General features: G+C 42.2%; 1 protein-coding gene across 1 annotated transcript; it reads right to left on the bottom strand.

Moving 5' to 3' along the window:
• Positions 1 to 103: 103 nt before the first annotated feature.
• On the bottom strand, positions 104 to 18,657 carry LOC142099835 (protein SSUH2 homolog). Its single transcript, XM_075183742.1, has 13 exons — positions 18,552 to 18,657; positions 11,464 to 11,537; positions 9,671 to 9,916; positions 8,333 to 8,411; positions 7,236 to 7,365; positions 7,073 to 7,133; positions 5,928 to 6,052; positions 5,763 to 5,825; positions 3,851 to 3,930; positions 2,818 to 2,910; positions 2,607 to 2,712; positions 2,199 to 2,306; positions 104 to 874 (listed from the first exon to the last, which is right to left on the bottom strand). Exons 2-13 carry the CDS (start codon positions 11,525 to 11,527, stop codon positions 734 to 736), a joined length of 1,296 nt encoding a protein of 431 aa, XP_075039843.1. The 5' UTR covers positions 11,528 to 11,537; positions 18,552 to 18,657; the 3' UTR covers positions 104 to 733.
• Between the last annotated feature and the right edge of the window lie 3,114 nt (positions 18,658 to 21,771).

Genomic DNA, 21,771 nt, shown 5'->3' with positions numbered 1-21,771 from the left:
GAGTAGGCTACAATGCCTTACAGCGACAAATCACCGGCTTCTAATGTGAAACATAACAAAACTATCTACGTCACAGTCATTAAAAGAGCAAACCAGTGGCAGATATTTTATATAAAAAGGTTTATTGTAACAGTGATCCTGTAATACAACAAAAGGCCACAAATTCACCATTTATTTAATACAATAAAACCAGTGGTTCGGACATAGGTGCGACACATCTGACGCCACAAATAAATTTGTTATAGCCGTTAAGTGAATATAACAAAATTATGGCAAGTCGTTTTGTTTTTTTGTTTTTAAATCCTCTCCATTTCAAGTAAAACAAAGTACAATGTATCATCTCTAAACTACAACACTTTTATTATGATGTTGAACTTAAATTTTGGGTTGTGCATATAAGTTTCATTTCACTGTTTGGGAATCGCTGCCGTCAGCTCTTCAATGTTACCAGGAACAACGTTCAGTGGCACAATATACACTGTTTCATAGACATCCCATTCAACACGAGGCTGGTAATACCGTACGCACTGTCCAGCAAAGTCCTGCGCAAGGCTGGGATAACTGGTCCCTATAACTGTGCACAGTATACATTCTGGACGTGTTAGAGTATACATCATTAGGACGTGTAAGAGTATACATCATTATACAATTGTCATAAGGGGAGGGGGGGAATAAAACACCAATATTTAAAAAGTATAAAAGGGTCCGATGAAGCGGCAGCGACGAGCAGTGTTCACAGAATTACACAGCAACAAGTTTTTGGGTAGTTCTTGGTCTCAACCTTGTTCTCCTTTCCATATACAAAATAGTTACAGTTCTTTTCCTTCCAAGTATATTCCACTTTGTTGAGAGGCAGCCACTCGATGGATTGTCTCTGCAGGGATAGAGGAGAGCCTGGCATCAGGAATAGTTATGATACAGACAGTAAATGAGCGCTAAGCGATTTGTTATTTTAGTAATGGAGAGGAGTCAGTTGGGTGGGAGATCACAATTTCTACATAGGCTGGTTTGGCTGTCCCTAAATCAATATGGAATCGCAGGTCGGTCACTTATTGGGGAGAATATTATATATCAAACGGAATGACTGCGTATTGTGGCTTAGAATGTCTTCCCCCCCTCCCCCCCCCCCCCCCTCCTTGAAAGCTTCCCAAGAACCTATTGCATCACTCTGAAAAGGTTCAGCGTACACAGGAGTAAAAATATCCTAATTGGATTTTATTGCCCCTTAATGAGCAGCAGTAAGGGGAAAGAATGACTTATTATTATCAGTTATTTTATATAGCGCCACTAATTCCCGCAGCGCTGTACAGAGAACGCATTCAGATCAGTCCGTGCCCCATTGAAGCTTACAGTGTAAATTCCCTAACAAACACACACACAGACAGAGAGAGAGTCTACAATCTAAATTCCTTAACATACACATGCATAGACAGACAAAGACAGACTAGGGTCAATTTTGATAGCAGCCAATTAACCTACTAGTATGTTTTTGGAGGGTGGGAGGAAACCGGAGCACCCGGAGGAAACCCACGCAAATACAGGGAGAACATACAAACTCCACACAGATAAGGCCATGGTCGGGTATTGAACTCATGACCCCAGCGCTGTGAGGCAGAAGTGCTAACCACTAAGCCACCGTGCTGCCCTTTGTTTAGTAATATAAATGCAGGAACCTCCACTATGTCATGATGGAAAACTATACACGTAAAATGCATTAAACCACAGTGAAGTCTCCAGATTTGGTAAAATCTGATGATCATTTAAAGAAGACATTGTTTCCTCTTTTCTTGACAGATGGCTACACTTGTACTGTAACTAATCATTCACCAACTGCAATACAAATGTTATACAATATCTGAAATTGACACAATTGCACCTCGGAATAGTTAGTGGTTTGGAGAAGCAGGGGGCGCTTATGGTTCTTGGTCTTCCTTTTAAGCTTTAATATTTGTTATTTCTGCATTTTTAAAAATGAAAAAAAAAAAAAAAAAAAGATAAAGTAGATAAAAACCTTCAATAAAAAGACTTGATTAAACAAAACCATATAATACCACGGCATGAAATAATACAAGCAGATTAAGTGCTGCTGCGACCATTATCATTGGAGGCTGAAAAATGCGTGTGACTGTGGATGATGATTAATTAGCCAATAGGGAGAAAGGATAATGCTCTATTATTAGGTGTTTTCCAGTACTTACCTGCTTCAGAATACGGCACGAGGAGATGAACTGAGAGTAATGCTGCTGCACAGCGTTTTGAGAAGCCTGGTTAATGGAGGGCTCAGGGAAATTCAACAGAGGCGGCACCTATATTAATCACACACAGTGAAGGGTTAATGACAAGTGTGAGTGGCACAGAAATATTATCACGTTATAACAGTTGTACAGCTGCAATAATGTTAGGTAGGATCCCGTCCTGCAGCTTCATGGTATGCCTGCAGACAATGTGTAATAACCGATGTGAAGATATGCACATGGCACGGGTCGTGTGCCACTTCCAGCTCAGTGCACCGTTTCTTCTAAACAGTGTCGGATAAGGAGAATGAAGCAAAATCTGGTGCAGAACATTCAGTTACTTTGTTTTCAGGAAAAATACTGGTCTCTCACCAACAACTGCTCATCTGTGTAGAGTTTCTCTCCGGTCACTTTCTTGAAAAGATCCGTAGGGAAGTCCGAGTAGTGATCGGATATGAATTCAAAAAGGTTATTTTTCCTGCAAGAAAAATAATGAAAACTCAACTTGAGCTCTATGCTGTTCCTCATCTTCAGACCCCTGTGTAACCCCCCCACCCCTCTCATCTAATCCATGTGTCCTCACCATGTAATAGTCAGCTCGATATAGGTTATAACTTGCCCCTTCCCGCTGCAGCACGGGCAAGTCTGGACGTTGGTCTGATTGCAAGTTTTGCACCTGTACAAATATCAACATATGAGAACCTTTATAAAGCAACATTATGAGAAAGAAATCAAGCTGCTGTCACATTGGTGAACACAAGAGAAAACGTTTAAAGGGCAGCACGGTGGCTCAGTGGTTAGCACTTCTGCCTCACAGCACTGGGGTCATGAGTTCAATTCCCAACCATGACCTTATCTGTGTGGATTTTGTATGTTCTGCCTGTGTTTGCGTGGGTTTCCTCCGGGTGCTCCGGTTTCCTCCCACACTCCAAAAAAAACATACTGGTTGGTTAATTGGCTGCTATCTAAATTGACCCTAGTCTCTCCCTCTCTGTCTGTCTCCTTCTCTGTCTGTCTCCCTCTCAGAGCCGTAACTTAGAATTCTAGTGCCGTGGGCGAGAAAGACAAATGCCGCCCCCCTAGCCCTCAATTTTAACCAAATTAACCTAAAGTATTGCTAAATTGCGCCCCCCTTCAGCGTTGCGCCCTGGGCGGTCGCCCCTGTCACACAGCCCTGCTCCCTCTCTCTCTGTCTGTCTGTCTGTGTGTGTCTATATTAGGGACTTTAGACTGTAATCTCCAATGGGGCAGGGACTGATGTGAATGAGTTCTCTGTACAGCGCTGCGGAATTAGTGGTGCTATATAAATTGATGATGAAAGGGGCTCTAACAAAATAGTAAATGGATAACATAATATTATACATTTTAAATAAATGTGTATTTTTTCCCTCTAGCAAATATTGTGTTTTGTCGATGTGCTTCTAAAACTGTAAACTAGGAAATAAATCACATCCGTTTACACCAGAGGGGTGCACTTACAGGAGCGATTTTCAGGCCTGCGAATGCCAAGCCCTCAATCGCTGTCATGTGACACTGCCCCCCAAAAATTGTACATATGTACTTTGTGACCAAATGTTGAGTTTACGGAGCCTCGAACCTCACGTGGCGCCTCTTACCCTTTCATTCCAGACCCACTGCAATCTGAACACTCTTCTCCAGCGCGTGACCCGGAACCGTTACAGAAGTCACATTTCACCTAGACATGACGGTAAAAATAAAAAAAACTCAATCCTTGGCGTCATTGTGAAGCTGCAGCGATTTTAAAAACCTTTGGAATAAAAGTGTTATAAACTCAATCAGGCGGATCATTTTACAACCTAAGAGATTCTTACAAACCATGTCTCAGTCTAATACTGCCTTTGTACGACATTGCTGACTGTGTTGGTGCCATACAAGTAACAAACGCAATATAAGAGAACATTTTAAAAGATTTTGCGCATTTTTCATCTTTTCTGGACAAGGAAGACACAAATGGACCCAGAATCGATTTCAAGATACACGGATAATTAATACAGGAAAATATAGAGAGATTGAAGACAGGTCTCCCGATTCAGGATTAGGTTCTCTGGGTTTAAAAACTGTTCACTATGCACTAGACATCTTGGGCTTGATTCAATAAGTTAAGTAAGGCAAAAAAAAAAAAAAGAGTAAGTTTGCTCCTGGACTAAACCATGTTGCAATGCAAGGGGTGCACATTAGTTTATTATTTTGCATATAAGTTAAATTCTGGTTGTTTTTTCATGTACCACACAAATACTTGATAGCTTTATTTCTACGCTGAAATTTAAAGCTGATCTAGGATATGCCCTACCCCAACTATATATCTGTCCCCACATTTTAAATTTAGCTCCCCATCCAATGCAACATGGTTTTGCCAAGGTGCAAAGTTACTCATTGTTTTTGCTTTCCTTCCCTTAATGAATCAGATCCCTACTGTCTGCAGCTTACAAAGGACCAGAACAAGATGGTAGGACCACCAAATCCACGCTGAAGTTTATTAATCAATAAAAATGTGGGAAAGATCTGTAAATTAAATAATTATGACCTTTAGAAGCCATATGGCAAAAAAGAACGAAGGCACCCACGCTTATTATAGTCAGTCCTTTGGGCTTCCTATCCCCTTAGATTCGCCTTCTCCCCTTTCTATATTCCCCACTCTCTGTTCAGATATTAGGATTTGATATTACTTAAAAGCATGTTACATTTTTATTTCTTTTCCATTTTTGATCAAATAGGGAAACACGTTCAGGGTTATTTTATTACACGTATGAGCAGAAAGCTATGAATAAATATGTGAATTTCTGACTATTGTTGGCGACCTTTATTTTTCTTGGCCAAAGGAAGAAGAGATTCACAAATAACTAAGACATAATGTGTATTAATAACTAAAGTTATTCATAATCAAAGCCACTCAAATATGGTAGACCTAACCCAACATTTTAACTGCTTTTTTCAAGAGTTCTGTCAGGGTCCTTGTGCTCTTTAATGGTCCCATCCCTTATTCCATTCCCCTCTTCCAGAGCGTGGCAGAGAAGATAACTTTTTATTTTATCCAACTCCAGCACAAACTAAATTTTTAGTTTTGTGTTGAGTTATCCTTTAAGTAAGGTATTAATGGTAAAACTACGGGCATAGTAGAGCGCACAGCTGCTACAGGATTTGAAGAACGCCCCAGATCGTCTCTCAGAAGAGCCCTCTTCTAGACATGCACAGGGCTTCACTATAGAAGCGGTGGACCCAAGCGTGATCAGAAGAAGGCCCAAAATTTTGCTCTGAAGTCCAGACATGCCATGTTCCACCCTTGCCCAGAGACAATACATAGATATGTTTTGGGCTCAGCAAAAAAAGACGCAGATGTTATATCAAAGATGCTCGGTTCAATAAGATAAGTCAGGTAAGAGTCGTGCGTCTTCATTCATTTACAGCCATTGTTTAGACTCCTTATTAATACTTGACATTGTCAATGATCAATTCAGCAGTGAAAGGTTTCTATAGAAGGAGGAATCCTGATCAGTGACAGTTACTTACCCTGCTATTTCCATTACACGTCTGACAAATAATTTTCCCTTTTCCGTTGCACTCTTGGCAGGCCTGGAAGACAAAAGATAACGTAAGAGTAAGAGTAACAACCAGCTTCAAGTGGTGGGCGCACGTTTGTCTCTTCTCCTCCTGTTTTGGCACCATCTTAATTACCTTCTTGGAAGATGTGTGAGGAACTGGCATTTTTTTAATGTCCTCCTGGAAGAGGGATGGAGCTCGAGCTTGGATCTCCCACGGCTGAGGCGCAGGGCCGTTGGCTGCCGAGTCGATTGGTTGATCTGGACAGAAAAAAGTATACCACATAAGAAACTAGTATATATACCGATCAAACACAACATTACAACCACCTGCCTAATATTGTGTAGGTCCCCCTCGAGCCACCAAACCAGCTCTGACCCATTGAGGCATGGACTCCACAAGACCTCTGAAGGCATCCTGTGGTATCTGGCACCAAGAAGTTAGCAGCAGATCCTTTATGTCCTGTTAGTTGTGAGGTGGGGTCTCCATGGCCCGGACTTGTATTTCCCAGCACATCACACAGATTCTCGATCGGGTTGAGATCTGTGGAATTTGGCGGCCCAAGTCAACACCTTCAACTCTCATATTCCTCAAACCATTCCGGAACAATTTTTTCAGTGTGGCAGGGAGCATTATCCTGCTGAAAGAGGCCACTGCCACCTTCTTCCACTGCTTCATGGTCCAGCTCTGGTGCTCACGTGTCCACTGTAGGCGCTTTGGGCGATGGATAGGGGTCAGCATAGGCAATGACCAGTCTTCGGCTACTCAGCCCCCATACACAGCCAGCTGCGATGCACAGTATGTTTTGACACCTTTCTATCATAGCGTTACCTTTTTCAGCAATTTGTGCTACATTAGTTCTTCTGTGGTAATGAACCAGACGGGCTAGTCTTCGCTCCCCACGCGCATCAGTGAGCCTTGGACGCCCATGACCCTGCCACCGGTTTAACCGGTTGTCCTTCCTTGGACCACTTTTGGTAGGTACTAACCACTGCATATCAGTTTTGGAGATGCCCTGACCCAGTCGTCTAGCCATCAAAATTTGGCCCCTTGTCATAGTCGCTCAGATCCTTGCACTTGACCATTTTTCCTGCTTCCAACACATCAACTTCAAGAACTGACTGTTTACTTACTGCCCAATATATCCCACCCCATGAAAAAAATTCCAGCATTGAAAAACATTTACACTGTTAATCATGGGGTGCAACAGGTCACCCTTTACAAAAAATAATGTGAGATTTACGTAGACATATATTCAACACCCCTAATGTATTACTAACCGCTTAATGGTTTAGTGACCTGCTCGCACGCCCGCGACTCTGTGAAAGTTTCCAAACGGTACTAGAAAAAAAAAAAACACCGCGGTTAATATAAAAACTCATTCTCTTATGCACAAAAGATAAAACAATATCCTCCAGCTGAAGATGGACACGGTATAAATACCCGGTATGTACTGAACGGTCTGAGCTGAGTAATTTCCATTTCCTCAACCGGGGATGAGCCATAGCAGCAATGATCGTTGGCGTAATCCAGAAGAGCCTTTTTTGCCGTTTCATGCGAGATGGTTGGAATCCTGCAGAGAGGGACGGCAGACGGCGTGATATTGTACATCGATAATACCACCGTGCCAAACTTCAAGTAACAAAACAAACTTTTTAAGATGGGTAATCAGAACGGCCTGGGACAGGGGGCAACATGGCTGAAGAGAGGACAATGTCTATCAGCTAGGAGCTTGTCTGTTCATATGATGCATTTAATATCTCCTATTCAGTGTATGGTCCTGCAGAGACCTACTTTACCCCTAGAGGGCGGTGTGTGTGTGTATATAATATATATATATATGTGTAGGTGCCTGAAGGGAAGTGCAAACTAAGCCCCCCATGGTGCTGGCCACGCCTACACACATCTGACCACACCCACACATCACTGGCCACACCCATGGTGGGACGGCACTTCTCACAAGAGGCCCTTTTTATATTTTTCAGCCCCAGGCCCATATGGCCCTTAATCTAGCCCTGTGGCAAAGCATGCTGGGGTTTGTAGTTCCACTAGACTTAGAGAGCCACAGGTTGACCAGACCTGATGTTTACGTTTACAGTAAAATAATGAAATCCATACAACATTAAAATTCAGAAGTTTGAGATCCTGTATGAAGACACTGATCCCTACTTGTATAATACTCTTATATTTGGTCAGTATTATGTACGTGTCACATCCTCTGCTTTATAGTCAACTATCTGAGAATCGTTTTTATCCTTTTTTCATTGTTTGAAAAATGCAAATCAACACTTTTGGTAAAAAAATAAATAATAATATTAATTTGGAAATTTGGGAACCAACCGCTCAGACGACAGTTCCCATTTATATGGTCTTAATCCGAAATTTACAACATAATATACACTTTTCCATGGTAACAATCGAGGTTGGCAGTGATTTTAAATTACCCAAATCTTCGCTAGTCTGCATCCACACATTTATAAAAAGGCAAATGGATAATGTTTAACTAAGGGAAAAAAATAAAATAAAAGTTAGTCTCTTACGTCCAGTCACGGTTTGCAGGTGAGGGTACATCTCCAGGTCCCGGCCCGATAATTGGTGGGGGTGGCAAAAATCTACCATCTGAGAAAAAAAAAAAAAAGTCATAACTGCGCCTGGTAGACAGATTATCCAATCATAAACCTATTAATTAGCGGTTAATCTCATTACAGGAATGTGGTCATCACTTCAAGTGGGTGGGATACGTAAGTGCGACAACACTTACCCCGACATGTGTAGATCGAAGCCGAGGAGCCGACAAGGTGCGAATTCCGATTGCTGAAACAAATGACTTTTTGGACTCATCCGGCTGTGTAAGAAGCCAGCCAGGGGCAAACGCAGGATTTTTATGGGGGGGGTTTCTTCCCCCAACGCCACCAAAAATAGAGAGAGCTGCTGCGCATGCGGACGCGCATGCGCAGCAACTCCATTTTGGCGACGCTGTACTGTACAGCAGCTGCGGGGCTGTCAAATAAGCATCCGCTACAGTGCTGTATTGTAGTACAATACAGCACCGCCGCGGACGCTTCTTTGACAGCCCCGCGGCTGCTGTACAGTAACGTGCTGCTGGTAGGGGCAGTGTTTAGAGCCCGTTCGTTTGCAGAACCCCCCCCCCCCCCCTGCGTGCGCCCCTGCCGGCCGTGCAAAGTGACGTCAGTTTTAACGCCGGCTGTATTATTCTGCCTCTTAAGGGTTCCGCGGAAGGAGCCTGCGCTTGTATATTGTAGAAGTGTTGTTAACTACATTCTACAGGCGCAGCCTCCTTCCGTGGAACCCTTAAGAGGCTGAATAATACAGCCGGCGTTAAAACTGACGTCACTTTGCGCGGTCGGCTTCTTACACAGCCGCAGGGGTCCAAAGTCTTGGGTCCAAATTTGTTTCAGCAATCAAAAATCAGAGCATGTCGGGGTCTTCAGCTTCGGTCTGCACATGTCAGTGTTAGTGTTGTCGTGGTAGTCATGTTTGGGAACTTGTTCTACATAAGGAAGGAAGCCATCAATTACTTTCAACTAGTGCAAAACAGAAATAGTCTTCCAAAAACAACCGGTTCCGACAGAAATGCTGAATAGGAGGACGAGTCTTGCACACGACAGACGTGCAATGAAGTCTTCTTATTAAAGCACTAGCGAGTACCGATGGATCACTCAACACATTCCCAGCTGCTCATCCAGCCAGTGAGTGCTTGCTGCCCAACGTCCATCATCGACCCCGGATTCAGCTATGGCTGAGTACGAATTACCGGGCAGATAACAGACACAATCCTCCCGTATAGCACCACACCAGAATTCAACCGTGCGGCCCCCTAGCACAAAACAACGTGTTAATCCATATCAAACATTTACCGTTGTTACTGCCGGCAATTCCTTCGTAGCCAGGTATGCCAGTGAAGGGGGCATGAGGAGCCATCGGAGGATCAGGGGTATTAGTGTTCACAGTAGGGTAATATACTGGAGCCACTGCTGGATTCATAGCAGGGGGGTACATTCCCCCTGGAGCCATCGCGGGGGGATAGTTTACCCCCGGAGTCATCGCTGGATTCATTGCAGGGGGGTAATTTTCCACCGGGACCATGAGAGGATTTGCACCCACTAAGGAAAGAGAAAAGTATGGTATGGACAACAATATTTGTGGTGCAAAAGGTAAGGTCAAGAGCTGGGGAAAGAAAAACAAACAGTGGTGGGTCCGTAGGATGTGGACTACAACTCTCAGCGTGCTCTGCAATCGGACTAATCTAGCACATTCATTCTGAGATCATCCTGTGTGGAAACGGTGGAAATTCTATCAGACAATTAACAATATAATATACTGTGTCCATATCAGACACTGACAGAGAAAACAATAAGGACAAGTTTATACAGAGTCGTAGTTCAGGTCAAGAGGCCTTGTACGTTGGCAGTATTGTAGTAAAGTACATTACATGTTGTGAGGTGGTGGAACAACGTCATCCGATGAGTGGGTTCAGTGAGGAATGCGGCAGAATAGATCTTTTATCGTCAAATACAATGGAACAAGGCAGAGACCGCACATGGTAAATTATAAATAGAAATTAACTTCAGCCCTCAAAGCGCGTGCAATCAGCTCATGTTTTGCAAGCATAATAGCAGCATCATGTACAATAATGTGCGTGAAACATTGCTGGTTACAGTCATGTGTTTGCCACTTGACTGTGCCGACATTTCTATATACAGGATTACATAAATGGGCACGTATGGTCAGGCTGGTAGATTAGCAGCTCAGCAATTTAAGCATTATAGTGATAAATAAAAGCAGATTACTGGCAATTACAACCACTTATGATACGTCTTAATCTTGCCCAAGGCACATTGGTGAATGGGTACCTTTGTAAGAGAGGTGCAGGAACCCAATTAGATATTTGCTTTAATTTTTTTCCACTGTACTAGATATAAGTGGCTCATTCATGTTACTGTCAGCTGTTACCTGTATCCCAGTCACCTCCGCACAATTCAGTCTTATGTTCAACAGATGCTTTTATAAGTTCTGCCTAAACTAATTACTAGCAGGTAATAAGGAATATGTATCCTGGTACAGAAGTAAATTATCGAGTAAACAAATCCGCTATTTGACATTAATATAGATATTAAAGTCTCCATTACAGAGCTGAATAACATACATTAAATAACTGCAGCGTTCATACTTAAGAGGAGGAGCAGGGCAAGTGATGTCACAGCAGCTCAAATTGCTGCAGTCTCAGCTTTTTTGCCCGTTATCATACTACATTAGGACATTGTCCTGGAGATTGCATAGTTGCCAACTGTCCATAATGTTTAGGGTGCAGAACCAGGTTTTAAAAATGACTTTCTATGTGATATGACAATCCATTTCATTTTCGTATGAGTAGGCTTCAATGTTGGGGTTCAGGGGTCCTTAATCACCCTGTGCAGCCGGATTAATAAATCTCACCCAGTGTGCCTTGTGTTACCTCTGAAGGAGATCCTGCTTTACTAATTGGTTTTTCATAGAAGCACGGTTTGTCACTTTTATGATCATCCTTTGTGTGTAAAGCAGCAACATTGTACATGCAACATTGTATCCATTTTACGTTGCCAATATAACAGCTTCAAATGTCAGCCTGGTTATCTTATGAGCTGCCGTAGACTGAGAGTTAAAACATTACCTGGGTTTATAGGATATCCAGGCTGATACTGGTGACCCGGCGGTCCAAAATTTGACGTATCCATGGTTCTATTTCTGTAACAAAAAAAATTAACAGACAATTAATGTGTGCTTGAAGATTAAGAAACAAAGTAACAGAAGCAAACTCAAAGATTGGATAGTAGTCTGCATTACTGAAAACACTACTAGTAACACAAAATAATACATAAAACAATGAGAGCGAGAGATATTGGGGAAGATTCACTAAATCTTGTGTATGGTGACCGATTTACACTACCGCACATCGCCGGCGGTTTAGTGTTCGAAACAGACGCATTTACTAGAGGGCGATTTGAGGCTCGGTTGTTAAATGCCCGGCTATGTGTGGCGGATTGAAAACAGCAAAACCGCTAGCGCTGGGGCGGATTGGCCATAGGGCTTACCGGGAATTTTACCAGTAGGCCAGGGACATAATGAGGCCGACTGCAGGCTGCTTGATTTTTTTTTTTTTACATCTTTTTTCACTCTTTTTTTTTTTTAACATTGGGTGTTGGTCGACAATCAGGGTCAGCCTAACATGGGGACGGATTGGGGGGAGGCCGGGAGACAGCGGATCAGGGGTGTCAGTGGGGGAGCATCGCTGTGATGGTTCCTTGCAACTTGTGCCCGCGGAACTTATCTTAAACCTGGCGCCATCCTCGTCTTATCCAATAAAAAACAAAGGCATTCATCTCTCGGCGGAGGGGTGTAGTGTGGCCACTCTCCGGATCCCCCGTGCGGTGAGCTGTCAGTGTCTCCGGCCGCAGTCATGACGGTGGTGGGAATTGGTCTTGGCTTCCAGAGTTGCTACGTCGTGGTAGCCAGAGCCGGAGGATCGAGACTGTGGCGAACGTGTACAGCGACCGCAGCAGCCCGTGAGCATACCCGGCGCCGCCATGTTGCCTGCTATTAGCCGCGGTGCACATGTTGCTCGTTGTCCGCTGCCATTATTACTGACACAGGTCAGAGATAGCTGACCCTGGGTGATGTCTCTAAATGACCCCTTATCATAAGCTGCTGCCCATAAGGTGTCTGTGTTCTTGTGAGACTGACATGCTTTTCTTTCAGAATTTATAAAATCAAATCTACTCTTTCAAAGAGAGATCTCTGCTAGAATTCGCTTGATGGCATGTATCTTGTAATTATTTATTGTAGGTAGTGATCACATTTCAGTATTGAGCACCCTGTTTGCTGTATTTGTGTCATTCTCTCCCTCTCCTGTATTCTATTGTGGTTCACCTTTGTGTTCTTTAGACTCAGTTTGCTCCCAATGGCACACTATTTGGTGAATGCAGATTACCCAGCATTTCAGATGAGGTTTAATGAACCCTATGGAGGAAGTGCTGAAAGTATACATGATTGTTCAGTATGAAAACTGGACTGAAGTAAATGCAGTTTATTTTGTTGTCTTGTGTCATGTTCCATCCAGTGATCACTTTGCTTGTGTACTGTTGGCACTATGTTTAACCTGCAGTGCCAGTTAAGATGCATTTGCCAATTAGTGAATGTAGCTCAGACAGAACTGACCAGAGGAGGAGGGATAGCATTCATATGGGCCTCTACCAATCCGATTACTGTTGAAAAAATGTTCCTCTGCTGTGCATGCACATTCGTCACACCAACTAAACAGCTTTTAACTGTTCCACAGGTAACTAGTGGAAGGAGATGTTGACCAAAACGATCAGTCCTTTTTTTTTCTTTTCTTTTGGTTTACAAAATAAATGCAAATGTTGATTTGCTATGTAGCAGGTGTCAGTGTTATGGCAATGTAATGGGGGTGAGGACAGGGGAGCTTATGTCAATGTAGTGTGTGTTGGCAATGGGGCTTATGTCAGTATAGTGTGTGTGGGCAGGGGTGCTGATGTCACTGTAACGGGGGTGAGGGCAGGGGTCATATGGCAATTATACGGGGGTGAGGGCAGGAGGGCATATGGCAATGAAATGGGTGTGAGGGCAGGAGGTCTTAGGGCAATGAAATGGGGGTGAGGGCAGGGGGGCTTAGGGCAATGAAATGTGGGTGTGAGGTAGGTGGTGACTAATGGGTGATGGTGGGGCAATTTAGTTTAATAGTGGGGCCTATTAATTTAAGATGAGGAGGCAGGACTTCAGTTGAATGTGAGGCTGAGATTTGGGCGGAGGGCTATTTATTAAATGTAAATTCAAAATAATTTAATGACAAGGGATGGTTTTGGGAAATGGTTATATTTATTAAACTTAAATCCTATTTATTTCTGGGCCTGTTTGGAGGTAGGGAAATAGGTTAATTTATTAAATGGGAATACTATTTAATGATGGGGTTGGTTGGAGGAAAATATCTCTATTTATCAAATGTGAATACTATTATTTTAATGGGGCTGGAGTGAGGGCTAATTATTAAACGTGTGTGTGATTGATTTAACGCGGGGGCTCGTTGGAGTTTTCTTAATTTCATGTACCCATTTTTTTTCCAGATAGGACTCACAGCATTCCAGGATCCAGACAAGCAGCAACTGAGCTTTCACAGGTAGAGAAAGCGACAAGAACAGGACACACATACTCGGGTACATACAGTGGGCGCACAGACACAGTGGTTACACACACATAATGGGCCCCGCCTACCATTTATTTGGCCCCGCCCATGAGGCCACTTTCAGACTCTTTTCCAGGGCCACTTTAGGTTCCCAATCCGCCCCTGCGCTAGCGGCATGGTCAAAACCGCCAGAAAAGTGACAGGTTTTCTTATAAACCTGCTTCTGATTGGCTAGATAGTTCAAACACAATGTTTAATTTTCATAATATTAAGGGGGCAATACTATTTGATTGCGTATGGGGGCAATACTTATGATGCACACTTATGGCATTACATATTGCCCCCATAATGTATTAATAGAATAATAATTCCCCTTTAATATAATGAAAAATTAATTGTGTCACCATAAATAATTAATTTTACACTTTAATCACTAAATAATGATTGCCCCTATAATTCATAAGTCATTGCCTTCTCTTACTTCCCTTAGTAAATCTGACTGTATTTTGATCACGTCACAAAATCAGTATAGCGTTTTGTGCGGTCTGGCCATGAGTAAATCTGTCGATTTTGAAACCACGGAAAACAGTCTAAACAAACCGCCCTTAAGTGAAACTACCCCAACGCGTTAGTCTCATCTGCAACAGCTCCAAGTTCTTTGGGCCCGAGTCATCAAGGCACATAAACTGAGCACAACGTGTGCTTGTCTTAAAACGCACGTAAAAACCCGCTCTGTGCACTCTGGAATTCAACAAGGAGCGGATCTAAAGTACGTGCGCTGATGAATTTGGGTGTAGGTCCGATCTACTACACAAGACACTGCAAGACACATGCAACACCTATGTAAGATATACATCTGTAAAAGAACGCACATAAAAATAATAAGAAAAATTCACGGTGCTGCATTTAGTTGCATGTGCCCCAGTTCTGGGCACGGGCAGATGAAATTTGCGGACTTTGTGCACAAAAATGGCATTTTTGTTTCTTGATGAATCAGGCCATTTGTCTCCGAGAGGTTGCAAGTGTGCAATGACCGGCAGGTTTAGTGTGGATCCCACATGGTCTATATAATATCAGTGTATGAATAGTTTGTTCTACCAGTGGTCTGCATGGCTGTGCAGGAAAATTTAAAGAAATCCCCTGAGCCCCTTCCCAGGTGATGTCATGTATCCTGACACCACATACAGTCCCACTAGAACATTTGAGTATCTGGCTCATCATAGGCAAACCGAGGGGAGGTTTTGCTAGTGCCTGGAAACCCCCCTCCAAGCCTGGGGCACTGTATAATTGAGGTGGCTGGACCCTGCCCCCGCTTCACACGGCTCTGCTTGAAAAGAGAGAGCTGTGTGCACCTAACAGTAGTGCACGCAACATTGCCCATGTATATTATGGGGATAGGGAGAGTTGGAGAGCAGCCAAGCACTGTCTAATATTATAGCCACGCCCCCATGCATGCTGGTCACGCCCACTGTCAGCGTGACGTGGAAACCCCCCTCTACAAATCCTGCACTTGCCCCTGCTCATGGTTAAATCGTAAGCAGAGATCACATGGCAACCACTAGATGGGCCTTGTACATTATTACAATCATCACATGTTTAATAAACTTGTTTAGATTTTTTGTTATATTTACTGTATTAAACATTATTGGTAAATATGGACATTTCCAGGCTAAACGTTTAAAGCGCAGGGCTATCCCGAGCAATTAGGGAGAGATGGAAGCTATAACTGTACTTGTACAATGTAGCAGCTTCCTATTAGTCAGGGTTATGCTGTAGTAAAATGAAAATAAACTTTCCTCTGGAGGGGAATTTACAGTTTGTTTCTGTTGTACCTTTGGCTGCAAATAAAGACTCTGGTTTGAATGGTAAATTATATATCCGTCAAACACCCGACACCCTTTTCATGTCTAACTAACGTGTGACTGACAGACTGACCAGCAGGGAACTTAAATAAACCACAAAACATAAAGCAAGTGGCGCTAGGACTTCTTAATGGCTGTGTGAGCACCATAACTATAGTGAAATAGATAAGAACATCATATACCAGTGCATCTCATCTCCTCCACAGACAATCCCACAGCTCAGAGTTAGGAGCAAATTCACACCTCAATAAAACCCATGTGAGACAGCCGGGGGCGGGGGGGAGGAATGTGCATACGGATTTAGAACTGGGAGGAGGCCAGTCATAGCTGGACTCTAAAGTGCAGTTTAAAAATAAAATTGTCCAGTATTTGTGCTGTATGCAGAAGCAGACAGTATCTTCCTGCATCCAAGAAAAAAAAAAAAAAGAATGCATTTGCACCCCTTGCATTGTCACATGGTTTGTCCCGTAGCAAATTTATACCTTATGTTTTTTGCTTTGCTTCCAACTCTGAGGCCTCGTGTGCCATTGTCTGAGAGCAATCAAATGTTTCCACATACTGTGCGAAAGGAGGAAGAGGAGGGGAGAGAAAGGGAGTTTTCACATGTATCTTCCCTGTTCTGACTTCTAAGAAAATACCCCAAGGCATGAATGTACTTTACTCTTTATCAGACTTCCTTGAAATACTTTTGGCTTCTTCACACTAAGATTTGCTAAACACATGAATAATGGTTAATGCAACAGCATTGAAAGATTTTATCTTTCTATCCAAGTCTATTTAAAAGGGGCATTATACCAAAATCATAAATACTGAAAAATAAAATAATCATTCTTGCTCAATGAACAAGGTCGGCGTTCTCTTGATGTCAACCGATGTAAGAGCGCAAGCACTCGTTGTTTGGGGAGCTGCTTGTTGAGTACGGTTCTGGAAAGGACTATAGAACAGAAAATGGTTAATTCTAATATTATATTAGCTCAGGGGCCACCATATACATAGGGTGCGGAGCAATACATCATGCACAACCAGGGCCGGATTAAGGGAATGGAGGCCCCTGGGTTAAGGGGGCTTCCATTTCCTCGTGAGGGCCCCCCCCAGTGAGCCGAGCTGCCCCGCCTCCACCCACCAAGGCACTTACCTCCTTCTCCTGGCAATGCAGTCCTTCCCCGGTGCGCTGTATGCTCCTTACTGGGGAGGTCTCGTGAGAGTGAGACTCACGAGATCTCCTCAGTAAGGAGACTACAGCGCGCCGGGGAAGGACCGCAGTGAAAGTGCTCAGCAGCACTGATCGCGCCGGGGGCGCCCCCGACCGATCAATACTACTGTTGAGTACTTAAAAGGGCCCCCTGGATGCCCGAGGCCCTATGGTTAATCCAGCCCTGTGCACAACACGTCAAAGTGGGCTGGTATACGGTGGTGTGACATACCCCTACTGTCCTCATTACAACACTATCACATTGCAACATATATATATATATATATATACACACACACACATTTTGTGGAAGTGGGGTGTGTGTCACTTTTACTGCCTTCATTGTAACTCTATCCCCTTCCAGTCACTTACATTGCCATTACATTTTTCATACCACCATTTTGACCACTGCCTACACTAGATTCCTTGATTTACTTAGGAGTGAGTGGTCACCAGTCAGTCTGGAAGCAGATGAAATCCCCCTTTACAGGGCCACATTGTTCAGCTTTGATGCCAGAATATCCAAATTTATAAAAGCGGCTTTCCACATGGGCAAGGTTCAATAACTACGATTGGGTCGAACAACTGTATTGTTATGTGTGGACACCACCAGTGTAATACGCCTATAAAACACTTTTCCAGCAAATCTACCCAATACCGTTTATATTTCATTGCATTTACATGTACTTTTCGTATAGAAGAATTTTTCTTTGTTAGATCAGTCGTGGACAAAGTAATCTATAATTCCACAGCCAATCAGTTTAATCTAGGAGACAGTGGGAGATTATTACTTTTTTTGTTTTTGCTTTATGTTTTCCACCCTATAATTTATACCTGCATCAAGCGGCATCCCATTTATATAACATTTAGATATAATTTTAAAGTTTCACCATAACTCAGCAGGTTTCAACAATGCAAATAAGGATTATTAGTAAAAACTAAAAGTGTAAGACATTAAGTGCACCGTCAGAGTTCAGTTCTCCTTAAACAGTATCAGATCATCTGCTGGGGGGGGTTAACTCCAAATTTAGCCCCAGTAGCAGTCACCAGCACTGGAGGTGCAGTACCACTCTTCACCACTGGGTTATTGACAAGCGAATGATAAATAGCTGCACTACTGGCCCAAATTGAACTAAACACCCACCCAGATGTAAACGAACCCACTTCTCAAGGGTTAAAGTACAGATTGTTCAATGACCATAGACACACCCGAGTGGTTTCAATGCTGGGGCAATCAGGGGCAGATACTGTGGCTCTTAACTGTTGTGGAACTACAAGTACCAGCGTGACATTTCTCACAAGCGCCGGAAAGCAACAGGGTGCCTGACCCACAGCCCCCTTCTCCTCCTTACCCTGAACTAGAGAATCAAAAATTCCAGAACGGATTATACAAACATAATAGTTTAGCAACAAACACAATTTATAAGATAAATAGATACAATGAAGGGAAACAAAGTTGCAAGTTGTTATTATTACTATTATAATAACCTATAATATGTATATAATACCTGGGATGGCGAGAGCAGCACTTCCTGGAGTCTGCACAGCTTGTTATGAAAGATCCGATAATTGTAAGAGAGGGTCACAGAGAGGATGGGTGGGAGGAAGAGGGGGTGGGGTAGGACAGCCCTCCACTCTCTGCAATATGGGGCATTGCAATAGAACACACTATAGTTTTATTTGTTTTAGAATTTGATGCTATCTCCCCGTCAGGTAAATGCTTAATAAACTTTATGTTGTTGTTTTCACTTCTGCATGTGTTCACATGCAATGAACGCTTCTTAGAAAGACAGAACTGCAAGAATGCAAAGACCATCTGTTTTTCCAGAATGATCTGATTGCATTTCAAATAAATCCATCATCATCTTTAACCTGGGAGGGCTTTGCAAACAGAACAATATATTGGTTACAAAATAATTCTGGAATAAAAAAAAACCAAACTACAAATATCCATAAAACAATAACCTAGATAGTAAGTTGCAATTTACATCCCTGGCAGAGATTCCAAACTCCTCGATCTTTGTTTTCAATGTGATATTTAGAAAGGGGCCCCCTCCTGGAATGCGGAGAAACTGAAGCAGTCACACCTTATTAACCCCTTCTGTGCCCAGTGATTGTGGGAGCAGCCAGGGGAGGGGTTATAAATAAACGGAAGTATTATTACGCACTGAGGATAATTAGGACATTGCTGCAAGATTATAGAGACACAACGTGTTGTAACATCTCCTGCTCTCTGCTTGTGTTGCTTTGTATTGGAAATGCAGCTACACAAAGGTTGTGGTCTTCCACCCTTGTTATGTGTGTTTAGAGTTGGCACAGCCTAGAGATATGTGCCCCCACAGAGAGGGTGAAATAGGGAACACCTCTGATCTAGGGGGTATCCCTGTTATCCTACTAATTTAAGAGTTATTACATTTGAGATACACAGATTTATAATTGCTGATGCTTGTTTTTTTTTTTTATATAGTACACAACACACTGAAACAAATGTTTGTTAGTTTGTGGAAGATATGAAAATAAGGGTCGTATTTATTCACCTCCAAGGTGATTATTTTTTTTTGGTTGGGGGGGGGGGGGGGGTGACAGCATTTTAAAGTAACAAGGTCTTGTTACACACTTTCACTATTCTGTTTTATTTAAATAAAACCCCCTCAATAAGCTTCAGCAGAGTATTTATAAAATATGGTACAAAATCCTCTCATCTATGTACGATAATTGCAGAAAGCACCAATTAGCATCAAAGGTGAATTCAATCAGCTGAACAGAAGCGGAAACCTAGTTCGGACCACCTTCATCATCAGCAGTGTGTATTTGCACCAGATCTTAACTGAAACCGTTACCGTCAGGCCATTCTGCCTGGGAGAACACAGATACTGCAGGTGCCTGAGGACAGGTGGAAATACACACTGATGATGACAGTAGCTGGCACCATCTAGACTCTGCTGATTGCTTCACCACTGATACTGTGATTTTGTTAGAGTATTGTAGCAAGATTTTTATTTCCTTCTACGAGAAGGAGAGTTATACTACTGTATTCCAGAGTTTTTATTATAATTTTATTCCACCCTAATAGTCAATGTGTATTTCGCTTGCAAAACAAAACTTTATAAAAGTGAGTGTGACACAAACTCACCCCTGCTGTCAACTCTTCTTGATTAACAAACAACAGCGCACCAAAGAGCCTCATGCTTGTGTCCACCATTTGAGTCAACCTTCTGCTCAATGTAATCTATATATTCAGTCCTGAACCAAATGGGCCTCTAATATGGTTACCTAAGTACTCCTGCTTACTATCCCCTCCCTTCCCCATCTCTTGACTACTCCAACCTGCTAGCTCTGGCACGTGCATGCAATAAACATATCAGCAACTACATTTACTGACTCCAGATATTCTTTTACTGGTGTCCATAGTAACTCACATCAGCAGGTTTGAAGAGTAAGAATGGTCCAAATATATAGATCAAGTATAATATATATATATATATATATATATATATATATATATATATACTAGTCAAACAATGGTTCTTGTGAGTAAACCTGAGAAACTATGATATCCTTATATTGCATAAACCTGAACTAAAAGGGAGATATAGATTTAACACCTGCATCATTGTAAATATTTATTTCTGAGCTTATGATATAGGTCCATTCAATATATTATCTGAGTCAGTAGAAATACTTAATTGATATAAATAGTTAATATCAATGTATTATATTATCTGCATCGAAAGTGATGTGGCATTATAAGTTAGTTGTTAGTGATAACGGCATTATAAGTGTACCAACGACAGCCTGGCCTGGAAGTTACTTTCACTGGTGCAGAACCCTCTGAGAAGATTTACTAGGCAGCTTCTGCTAAAAGTATAGATGAATTCATCACAGAGCAATCTTACACAATGCCTAGTATAGATGAATTCATCACAGAGCAATCTTACACAGTGACCCTATGAAGTTCAGAGAACTCTCCCTGAATTTTAATATGCAGGGTTTGTATGCTTCTAAATATTATTGACATATGTAATAATACTCATGTGGTGTATATCATTCACTTACCCAGCACTCTAACTACATATATGTTTTATAAGTAGAAGTAAAACAATAGGTATAAAGATAAACAAAATACCTACATAGAGCTTATTCCCCAAACTACTGATACTTGGCGAAACATTAAGACTGAGGACAAGTTATAGCATAACATTGTATCAGATGCATTTCACATGTCACATTATTCTATCTTAACAATGCAAAAGAGAAATCCTCCTGTGTTCACGTTAACACCTAACATGTAATTAACCATCAAAACATAAACAGAAATAAATGCAAACACAAAGTGGTAGCAAATAAAAGTATATTAAAATGAGTCATCACTGTTGTTATTCTGTTTAACCATTATAACCTGATATAATTTCTTATGGAAACATTTTTGAAGTGGTCATTGTTCTGAGGTTGCTGATGAAAGCAAAAGATGATGTAACCAAGATAACCTCTGAAACTGTCTGCCCTGCAGAGGAGAGTACAACAGGATGTGGCTCTATGAATATCTCACTCAGGGGTCTATTTACCAATCACCGCAACATATGAATGAAACTTTTCAATCCTCATCGCATAGATGCGGATTGAAAAGTTTCTCATATGTATTAAAAAATCAACACAGGAACAGCCGTTCCGATAAACGGCTGCTCCTGTGAAGATTAACACTTACCTTTCACTTGGGTCTTCTCTTCT

Source organism: Mixophyes fleayi, chromosome 8 (genome assembly GCF_038048845.1).
Source record: "Mixophyes fleayi isolate aMixFle1 chromosome 8, aMixFle1.hap1, whole genome shotgun sequence".
Classification (NCBI taxonomy): domain Eukaryota; kingdom Metazoa; phylum Chordata; class Amphibia; order Anura; family Limnodynastidae; genus Mixophyes; species Mixophyes fleayi.
Note: the sequence above shows the minus strand (reverse complement) of the source record. Positions and strands in the feature narration are given on the sequence as shown.

What these genes read in the sequence shown, in the direction of transcription:
- LOC142099835 (XM_075183742.1), bottom strand. Translation starts at nt 11,527, where the DNA reads ATGGATACGTCAAATTTTGGACCGCCGGGTCACCAGTATCAGCCTGGA. An exon ending in AATTGCCGGCAGTAACAACG is followed by an intron (nt 8,412 to 9,670) that starts GTAAATGTTTGA and finishes TTTTTTTCTCAG; the next exon opens with ATGGTAGATTTTTGCCACCC. An exon ending in ATCGAGCTGACTATTACATG is followed by an intron (nt 2,713 to 2,817) that starts GTGAGGACACAT and finishes TTTTTCTTGCAG; the next exon opens with GAAAAATAACCTTTTTGAAT.